At 32.7% G+C, this 11316-nt stretch overlaps 1 protein-coding gene across 1 annotated transcript; it reads right to left on the bottom strand.

The window, feature by feature from the left end:
* Window positions 1-488: 488 nt before the first annotated feature.
* On the bottom strand, window positions 489-980 carry LOC143623425 (uncharacterized). The gene has a single exon (XM_077094338.1). It carries the CDS (start codon window positions 978-980, stop codon window positions 489-491), a length of 492 nt encoding a protein of 163 aa, XP_076950453.1.
* Window positions 981-11316: the final 10336 nt, after the last annotated feature.

Genomic DNA, 11316 nt, shown 5'->3' with positions numbered 1-11316 from the left:
TTTTTCTATGTTCTAAATGTAATGATTTATTCGGGAATTATAGAATATGATACTTTTTCATGTGTAATGATTTATTCGGGAATTATAGAATATGATACTTTTTCTATGTTCTAAATGTAATGATTTATTCGGGAATTATAGAATATGATACTTTTTCATGTGATTCTTTTTATATGGTATAGCAAGACACCAGTAATAGATCGAGATGTGTTACAAATCATGAAACTACTGCATGCCAAAGGAACTAACAAGTGCAAAAGAAATATGTTTTCATGGAAACAGAAATAAACAAGTACAATGCTAAAATTCTCTTCCAGATACAAACTCAAAGTCATAAATACAACGACGGACGACCAACGGAGATCGAACATACAAATCTTTTCATGGGATTATAGTATATATGTAACTTGCTCACACACATCTTTATACACAAAAACAATCAGGAACGAGAAAGATTCACAATTTTGTTCCGGTTAATATCCAGACCCTTATTCAGCAGCATCCACATACATGTTTTTTATACATATAGGTAACCGACGAAGAAGCCATGGTAAGAACGCACACAGAATCAATATTGCACTCGCAATGATTTTGGGTATACCATCACCTACTTGTGCGAGTGCAATAATCCCATAGGTGAAACCCATGAAGAAGTAAGACAGTCGGAGCTCTCTTTGAAATGGGAAAGAGCTCGTGAGCATTTCGATGACGATGAACGAAGATGACCAAGACAGTGTGTTTGCAGCAATGAACATAAGTTTAGTGGAATTGTTCCTTTCTTTAAGAGCATCAGGAAAGCTCATCATTGCTTGATAGCTAGCGTTGGCAACGAGCGCTGCAACAACCAGAATGGCGTTGCGAACTTGCTCAGCAGAATCCCTTTCTCTGTTGAACTTGAAATAAGTAAAAGGCCAGTCTGTAGAAGAGTCGTTTGGATTGATTGGCCGCTCTTCCATATCTCGCCTGCCTTCTATTTCCATTTTAAGCTTTAATGGACAGTGGAAATTTTATCGAGAGACCACCATAATATATATTATGACATTCAGAAAAATGAAAATAAACCGTCCTACCTCCACCGGATACACACCCTTAGGCTTAACTATGCGGATTGTAAATATAATATGAAATAACATTGCTGCTGAAGTAAATGCATGGTCATAGAAAAGATTAAATACAAAAGTCTACGGATCGAACTACACAATATTTAGACTGTTGGTGACCCGTTACTATCATGATCTTAAAGTTAAAATGCATTTTATAAACCCAAACATTCGAATAAATTACAACTCAAGTTGACAAAGATTATGTGGCCATGTGGGTATTTCAATATATGCATGATCTAACATCTAACATTTTCATATATTGACGTACTTTTTGGGTATGTCATTAATATATACATAATAAATATCCAACTTAAAATAATAACTGATCGTACGTGATGGACAATTTAATCGCCTAAATATATTATTTAACATAGCCTCTTATAAATTTATAAAACACATGTAAAATTTGAACATAACAGAATTCGCGTACACCTATATATTTCTAGTAGATTATATAGCGGTAGCGCTTCACTTCATCATACGTAGTAATAGTATTGATAAATAATATACAGGTCTTCGGGACCTATATTCATCGTGCACACATTCTCTTTACATAATTAGGTATGGCACGGATAAGATACGGTGCTAATAAACACACCACGAGTACTGCGTACCCAAAGTAAGCGGTTATACCCGCTTGTTGTACAACAACGGCTCCAAAGGCGAAACACATGGACAAGTATGCTAGTCGTAGCTCTCTTTGAAATGGGAAAGAATGTGTGAGCATTCCGATGATAGTGAACGCAGACGAAAAGGCTAGCGCGTTTGCATAAGCAACCACGAGTTGCGTGTTGAGGCCATTTTTGAAAAACATCCGGAGGGTTCATCACTGCTTGATAGCTGGCCGCGGCAACAAGTGCCGCAACCACCAGAATGGAGTTGCGGACTTGGTCTGGAGAATCCCTTTCTTTGTCAAATGTGAAGTAAGAAAATGGCCAGTCTTTTGAAGATTTGTTTGGATTAATTGGTTGCCTTCCTTCCATTTCCATTTTAGCTTATAAATGGGCTGTGGGTAAACCGGGTACAAGTTTGGATATAAATACAATCTTTTTTTTGCTATTTTTTGTGGTCGTTAGATTTCTGAGAAAAAATGATATATTAATTATATGTAACGGGTGACTTGTATTTGGCTTGATATGTTTGTAGTCAAACCTTTAATCTTAATACAAAGGTCTTTGTAGATTGATGTTGAGAGTTCATGTTTTATGATAAATATTGACATGGATTTATAAGAATACATGTTAAACGAATATTATGATTTTGCTATATTTATTGTTTTATGTTAACCGTTGTTTAAATAAATTTTGTTTATATAATTCGTTAGGGTCTAAGTGCTTTTTCTTAAACTCGTATAGAACACTTGAATCATCGGTATTGGCTCTGGCTAAGTTTCTATATTTGTTATTATTATTATTATTATTATTATTATCCGATATATTATTTATTTTTAAGTTTGTTTGATAGCCGTTATTAATTTTCTCTCTAGTTTTTATATATCTTTTTATTTTATTAGTTTCTTACATTTATTATAGGATGAAAATTAAGATAATTAAGGTGTCGAATAAAAGATCATTGATTCAATACTTTCATATTGTATTATTTAGTCCTTCAAAAATAGGGTTATATATAAATACATTGTCGTGCTAAATATATAAATAGCTATAGTATTTATATTAACATTAGAGTAATTATTATTAATACTCTATAGTTTTTAAACAATGTATTTTATTATTACTATTTCATTTTTTGTAATATAATTACTTAAGTTTATGTTTAGTAAGTTAATTTCATTTATACCTTATTTTAATCTCCCTGCTTTATTATTATATTTTTAAGGGGGAAGATCTGATACAAGTAGACCTTAACATAGGAAACGTACAAATAACTAAAGTAATTATTATTACGCTTTATTTTATTTTAACTAGAGTAACTATTATTATACTACAAAAAATGAAGTAGCATAATAATAATTACTATGTTCATAGAGTTTAACGTTATAATAATTACTTTAGAGTTAATATAAAACGCTTGTCACGTTAAAAGCTGTCTTTATTTGATCCTAACTCAATTCTTAATAATAATCTTTATGCAAATTATTAACTTTAAGAATAAAAAAGTATTATCTATCAAATATTATTTCGTTTTCTCTTTGGAATTCGTTCAGAAAAGTAAGAAACAAGTATATACCGTATGTGGACCAGCCTCGTGAAAATGATAAGTAAGAATAAAATTAAAAATACGTGTAATGTTTCGATTACCGATTTGACGGTTATACAAATATCTGTCAAGTAGACAGAAAAAATATATGGTCGTAAATTAAAAGAATGTTTCGGAAGAAAATTAAGTTTAGGAAAAATATAAAGGAAGATTAATCAAATACAAACAATTTCCAGGACACCTCATAATAAATGGTTTTAATTGAATATTAATTATCAAATTTTGATATATATTTGGATGTTAAATCAAATTCTTTTACGTAACATATAATTTTTCTGTATTGTCAGGGTGATAATTGTGTCGGGTTTTATTAGGGTGATAAATGATAATTGTGTCGGGTTTGAGTTGAGGTTTTAAATCGATGAACCTAAACATTAGTTATATATTAATCCATATTAAGACATTAACTTTAAGGCTTGGGTTTAAGTTCATACTCTTCTAAAAATAGGAAGTTGTAGGAATGGTGTGAAATGAATTCCGACTTAATTCAAACTAGTGACAATCGAATCGTTTCGTTGAATTCTACGATACTAAATTATAGATCTCTGCTTTTAGATTTATAACTTGTGGAGTTTAAAACTTTTGTTCATATTGTTGTGTATTTTTAGTTATCATTTAATTTTTTGTTTTTTTTGTCATTGTGTATTTTTCCTTGACATTGTGCTTAATTACTCAGCATTTTTTAATATTTTGCTCAACATTGTATTAGATTTTGAGATCTTATTTCTTTGTAGCCATCTTAAATGTAAAAGACTGTATAGGATAATTTAACCCTAACTTTAATACTACTACACTTCAAATTGTGTAGTTTGAATAAGACCCATGTAACCTAATTATATAGAAAAAGAATAAAATAAAATAAAAAACAAAACTTTGACCAGAAAAGTATTGTCAAAAGCTGGAAGGATAACACGGACTAGATGAATGGACCGTATATAATTCTGTTATTGTGACTTGTGAGATTGGAAGCCAAAGGTGTTATGTCAAGAAATTATGTACAGGTGTTGATTAGTTGTGTTTCTGAGTTTAAACATGAAAGAAAGGATAATTAAGGCAGAAAAAGGAAAACGAGAGTGACATAGATTATTTAATTAATTATGGCGTTTCAGAGTTAAAAGAGAGTTAAAAGGAAATGAAAAGAAAAGTAATAATTCTATAAGTTAACTTCATGAATCATATATTCTTTTACAAAGTTGTGATCTTTTTTACACTTGTAATTTATAAATAAAATTGGACGTTACCACCTTGAATATTTAAGATGTAACTTTTAATGGTTTATTTGTTTTATAAACCTATATTTTATTTGTTAAGTTTGCAGTAGTTTTGAGTTTTGAGTTAATACAGATTTTTTTGAGTTTCGAATTGGCTATTTTAAATTCAAATCGAATATGTCGAAACTATTTTGAATTCTAATCTAGTTTCATAATTTCAAAGTTCACATAATTCGATTCAAACAAACTGAATATTCGATATTTGACTTGTTACTTGGATTTATTGTTTTAAGCATGTCACACAACATCATTCTATTAATGCATAGAAGTATGGAAGGTGTAGACTGTAGTTTATTCATTTTGTATCCAACTATCAACATGTAATTAAAGTCAAATTACAAATTAAGGAACAATGGTAATATAAGAAAGAATAGATACTAAACACTACATTAACACAAGAAGCATGACAGAACAAATATAAGAAAGAAAAAAAGTACATTGTTTGTGTTAGAAGCTACAAGTCTATGTTGTAATTCCAAGTTAGATCAGGGACTAGTTTGTAATTTCTAAAGTTTCTGTTTTAAGCCTATAAGTAGTTAATTAGGGCTTCGTTGTTTGTTAATTCTGTTTTCATAATAATACAATTCCCTGAGTTCGTTAAACCTTCTTCTTGAAATTTCTTGGTACCCGTTCAACAGTTTGCAGCAAAGATCAAAGCAACCAGTATTCCATTTCTATATTCTCATATTTCTTAAATTGCTACTATTGTTTGAAGAATTCTAGATAAGGGATGCAAAGACTAGGGTGGCTAGTGTATCATATAAGGTAAGGGAGATTGAAAGGGTTTGGGCATTTGAAGAGTAGATAAGAGATGGCGCATGTTAGAGTAGTGGAAACGCGATGGCGAAGAGGAGAAGAGGCAGACCCCACTCTTAGAATGAGCAAATTAGGCATGATTTTTTAGAGTTGTATCTATACAAGAACATGGTCCTAACAGAAGTTCATGAAGATGTATGATTAAATTTAAGGATCTTATCAAAGTATCCAATTTAGCTAGACTCTGCTTGTTACCGTCTTCTAGTAATTATGTCTACACGTTTTATGATGTATCTACTTATCTAGTTTTTGCTATTGTCTTTTAAGTAATTTCGTCTATATTTATGATGTTGTATCTAGTACTTATCTTTTTTTTTTAATCTTTAATGGCTTGATATATGCAGTAGTTGCTATTGTCTACGTAATGCCGGTTATATTTATGATGTTTATACAGTACTTATTTTTTGTATCTTTAATGGCTTTTTTTGTCTGTGGTACGTTTCGAATTATGCCGTTTTGAAACCCTCACTAGCACTATATATTTGTGTATGATCTTTTGAAGCAAGTCTTTTATAGAGCCAAGTGTTTCACTATCTCCGGCACTATATATTTGTGTCTGATATTCTTTTGATGAGTGTTTCACTAGAAGCAACCTGTTTTGGGATAGAAGTCTATCTCTACCAATAGCTTTATTATGGATGCGATTTTTTATGTGGTTATATTGGGTATATTGTTTGTGTTCTAAACACAGAAACCACACACCATGAACACATAGCCTATGTTCATCAAAGCTTCTAAAAGATGCACATTTAAGGCATAAACACATATACGCTTAAATAGTTACAAATAACATAGGTGAATATGACAATAAGTAGCAACTTGAAATAGCACCTATGGAAGAAGTGAGAATGAAACAAGCCAATTGCATGATCATATGCCCTGTTCTTCAACAAGACCTACAATCTTAATCGCACAAGAAACATCAAGATTCCAACTTTTAAGTATCAATAACTACCACTCTGCAAAAATACACAACGGCAGTTCGTAAACAGGTATACGAGACTACAAACGACACCATGAATGGAAGAGTATTTACAGAAGTCCGAACAGTGGCTTGTGAGTATTACTATTATTATTAATGTTATTATAATATCCGGTGTTTTAATTGTTTTTTTAAACCACATTATTTTTATTGTTAAAATTATTATTATAATTAGGTATTATTGAGCTTTGTTTGAGGAGGCCGACTCAAAGTGAGCTAAAAAAAATATACGAGGTTCATCAAAAAAGACACGGTTTTTCCAGGATGCTTGGTAGCCTCGATTGAACACACTGGCCTTGGGGAAGCATGCCCATTTGCTTGGCAATGTCAACATCGTCGGTGATCATGATGGTCCAACACTAATACTTGAGGCGGTCGCGTCATTTGATCTCTGGATATGGCATGCGTTTTTTGTTATGTCCGGCGCAAACAATGATATAGCAATCATACATTCGTCTCCTATTTTTGACGACATCATAGTTGGAGTTGCGATCGACTCCTCATTTTCTGCAAATAATGTCAACTACGAATATGGATATTATCCAGTCGACGATATATATCCAGAGTAGGCCAATTTGGTTCTTAGTTTTACATGCTCGAACAACGATAAACGTCAATATTTCAAGAAAAAACATGATTCGGCAAGAAAAGACATTGAAAAGGCATATGTGGTATTAAAAAAACACCATAATATCATTAAACAACCAGCTCGTATTCACCAAAAGGATACATTTAAGAAACATAATGTATGCTTGCATTATCTAATATAATATGATATTGGAGGACTCATACATGGCTATTTATCAAGACGAGTACAACGATATACCAGAGCCAATCTCAACAATAAATGATGATGAGAAACTATTTTATTAAAAACACTTAAAAGGGTTATGAATCATAATCTTAGATCGGATTTGGTTGAACATCTTTGAAGGAAAAGGTAAAATAACAGCGACGACTATAATAGTTGTAATTTTTTTATTTAGTTTGTTTTTGACGTTTTTAATTTAATTTAAGTATTGTTATATTATTATTTACTTTTTATATTATTGTGTTGGTTAAAAAAATGGGATAAACAAACTAAATAAAAAAATTACAACTATTATAAAAAGTTGTAAGCATTGACATGACATTGTAAAGGGGTTTTAAAGCCCTATCCATAGTGAATAGTCTTAGGATTATAATATCAACTACAGATATGCATATATTTAGTACATTATATTTTGGTGAATGCATGTATAGTTTCACTTTATCACACCTGGTTTTCACGAAAAGAACAAAAAAACGAGAAATATCAACAATTTTTATTCTGGCTTCAGGATTATTATTCAGAATGCCTATACTTTTTTATAGGCCGTCCCAACAATTGTGGGGGCCTAAAGCTAGTTTTGGTATTACATAAACATTAAAAATATGAAACGGAGGCCCTATTTATTTGGAGGCCCTAAGTCCTAGCTTGACCCGATAACACTATTGGGCCGGCCCTGAACTTCTTTATATACTCACGCACCGATCTAATAATAAGGGCAGGTACAAAGCAACAGAAACCAAATATCATATACCCAATGCCACCAGAAATGAAATCTGCTTGTGCGCCAACAACGACTCCAAAAGCGAGAGCCATGGAAAAGATTGATAATAGGAGCTCTATTTGTAAAGGAAAATCATTTATGAGGACAATGATGAGGGTCAACGAAGATGACCAAGCTACCGTGTTTGCATAAATGAATATGTATCGTGGGACATTCACATGGGCCTTACTATTTTTAACTGCATCAGGAACACTCAACATTGCTTGATAGCTCGCAGCGGCAAAGAGCGCTGCAACGACCAGAATGGCGTTGCGAACATGATCATCACGAACATCTGTATAAGATCCGTCTGGGCTCATTGGTTGCTCATTCGTAGCTCGCGCTCCTTCTATTTCCATTTGAGCTTTGTTATTGGGATGTGGCAATTTAATTGATCGAATAGGTTGGATTATATAGAGCTTAGCGAATACCAAGTAGATATTTGTTTACGTAGAAAATTCCTTTTTTGCTATTTTATGTAGTTGCTAGATATTTATAAAACGATATATAGATATATTTTTTTGTATTCAGATTTCAATTATCTTGGACAAAAGGATCAAATGATATTTTATTCGAAAGTAACCGGTAACTAGCGATGTATTTGGTTAAGTCTAAATAATCATTTTGACGAGATGACTATATATCGGTATTATATCTAGCAATTTTGAACCATTTTTCCTATCTTAGCTTTTTTAAAAAGAAAAATGCTTTTAAGACACAACAAATGTTGCAGTTTTTATGTTGAAACGAAGACATACTTGTAGCACCACTAAACCCATCATGAAATTCCTAATCAAACGTTGAAAGGTTATGACCAACAACCTAAGTCGCCACTACTTGATGGTAAAATCACGCATCTGTAGGATTCAATAGTGCTGATGGTGAGACCCAGTTCCAAGCGAAACGTATATCAAAGTGAGAGAAAAAAAAAGGTTACACAATAATAATTACGAGAAAGATGAAAGCGCGATTAATGCTATTCAAAAACTTTGTAAACCTTTCAACGTTTCACTGAAAAGTTCATAAATTGAAAGCATGTTTACGTTTTGATATTCGAAGACTAGGTGAAAAGCCTCTGGCCCTCACAGGACCGGACCACATTCTATGATGTTGAGATCGGAAGATATGAGGCTTTGAGGAAAGAAATGGACGATTAATCAAATACGTAACAAATTCCACCACAACTTGGAGAGAGATTTTATGGGATATTATAAGATTATGATATTTCTAATACTTCGGATATTATGAAGTTCAAAAGATTTTCTTTAAAGTAATTTGTAATTGTGTACACTGTTCAATTTTTGAATGAAAAAGATAGGGTGACATGTAAGATTAATATCTATTATAAAGGGGAAAGTGGGGGTGTTGTTAGACGTCAAGCCTTAGACGCGAAACCCATAAAAAAACGTAGTTTTGATAAAAGCTCTAAAAGTTAATTTTATTTCTTGTGTCGCTCCCTTCATCCCATCGATCCATCAATTTTGCACTTTCATCTCTGGCGCCGTGCTCTACCAAGAAAAGGATATGCCGTAGGGCATCGGCCTAACTTGAAAAGCCTTAATTAAAAAAAATTGTGTCACTAGTTTCTATCGCTAAACAAGTTACATACCTGAAGGCATTAAGGTGCGTATCTAAGTATACATTGGTCTGGAAGCACAATACTCACAAATAAATTCCGAGTTGTATATGAACGAAGTTTGAACTTAACTTTTCACCTTCATGTGAAGATTTTAAGCTGAGCCAAATCAACATAGATTTCAAGATCTAGCTCGAGTTGGTTTCAGCTAGGCTGAACAACCAAATTCCTTGAGCCCTAGTCTTCTTTCTTAGAAGTCCTCCAATGCTCCAGGTTTATTTAGCAAACACGAAGTCACGAATGCATCTAGTGAATGTTTCTCAACAATGGATGGAAATGGTATATAACGACCCATTCTCGACACTATGAGCCATGATATGAATCAATATGACCACTCATTCACCAATATTCATTGTGCAACACCTCATCATTTTACTTTTGCATAAGAGTATGCAATGTGTAATTTATTTTTGGGTGTATGACTATCAAGTTATCAACATGTAAAGCTGAATTACAAATCAAGAAACAATGGTAATAAGTTAGTTCCAACGTGTTAAACTGTCATATGAGCAGAAACTAAACACTACTAGAAGCATGACAGAACAAATATAAGAAAGAAAAAAGACATTATTTGCAGTATAAATCATAGCAACCAGTTTTCATTTCTATATCTAGTCTTTCATGATGAGCAACCAAGAATAATGCAAAAACAGAAAACCTACTTTTTATCCAAATATATTTATCTGAAGCATTCTATTCTAAACATATGCACCTAAATAGTAAGAAATAACAATTGTGACAACCAATGTGTCATCCACATGTATAATAAAATAGCTACGATGCAAACGAGCCAAGCCCAAGCATCAAATAAAGCTAGATATTGGATCGATAAAAAGCTGGAAAAGAGAAACAAAGACGAGCCTAATTATTAGTCACGAGCCTGAACTTAAGCCTTGTATTAAAAGATCGTTTGGGCCCAACGAGCCTAAACAAACCTGATGTATTTTCAATTTTTAACACTTTTGGACTTTTATGCATTAATTTCGCACCACATAGCCGAGCTTTGGCTCGTTTAAGGGATTGCACACGAGATAAAACCGAGCTACCTAAGGCTCGTCAAGGTTTTCCTCAAAATATATAAATATAAAAATGTACATAAACCAATTAATAAGTAATAAACGACCCGATCTCAAGCTTAAAAAAAACTCACGAGCCAAGCTTGAGCTCTCGTCATGGTTTAAAAAAATGTTGTGAGGCGGCGCCTCGAGGCGGTAACAAAACGAATTTGAAGCGGCGCCTCAGGGGATAAAAATACACGTACGCCTCTTCATAGCTGAGGCAGAAAAAAAACGGTCGAGGCGGAAAGTACGGCTGAGGCGTAAGAGGCGGAAAAACCTATTTTTTTTTGCAGTAAAAAAATTGGCGCTAGTATTAACCCTAACTTTTACCTATTTTAACTCTGCACATCACACAAGAAAATACAAAGATCTGGACTTCTCTTCTACGCAAACACCAAATTGAGGTAATTTTTCATCTTTTTTAACTCCCAATTCCTCTTTATCAGTTAGGGTTACTTTTGATTTTGGTTAAAAAGAACATAATAATATATTATTACTTATTGTTTGATGTTAACTATTTTTTTAATAAGATATATAATTTTTATATTTATTTTTAAATCCCGCCTCGAGCTTACGCCTCGTTTCGCCTCGAGGCTTACGCGTCGTGAGGCTATGGGAAAACGCCTCGAGGCGCGATTCCGTACTTTTAAACCTTGGCTCTT

This window comes from Bidens hawaiensis, unplaced genomic scaffold, assembly GCF_021521415.1.
Source record: "Bidens hawaiensis isolate Kalapana, Puna unplaced genomic scaffold, B.hawaiensis_p1.1 tig00003469_1, whole genome shotgun sequence".
Lineage (NCBI taxonomy): Eukaryota > Viridiplantae > Streptophyta > Magnoliopsida > Asterales > Asteraceae > Bidens > Bidens hawaiensis.
Note: the sequence above shows the minus strand (reverse complement) of the source record. Positions and strands in the feature narration are given on the sequence as shown.

What these genes read in the sequence shown, in the direction of transcription:
- LOC143623425 (XM_077094338.1), bottom strand. Translation starts at nt 980, where the DNA reads ATGGAAATAGAAGGCAGGCGAGATATGGAAGAGCGGCCAATCAATCCA.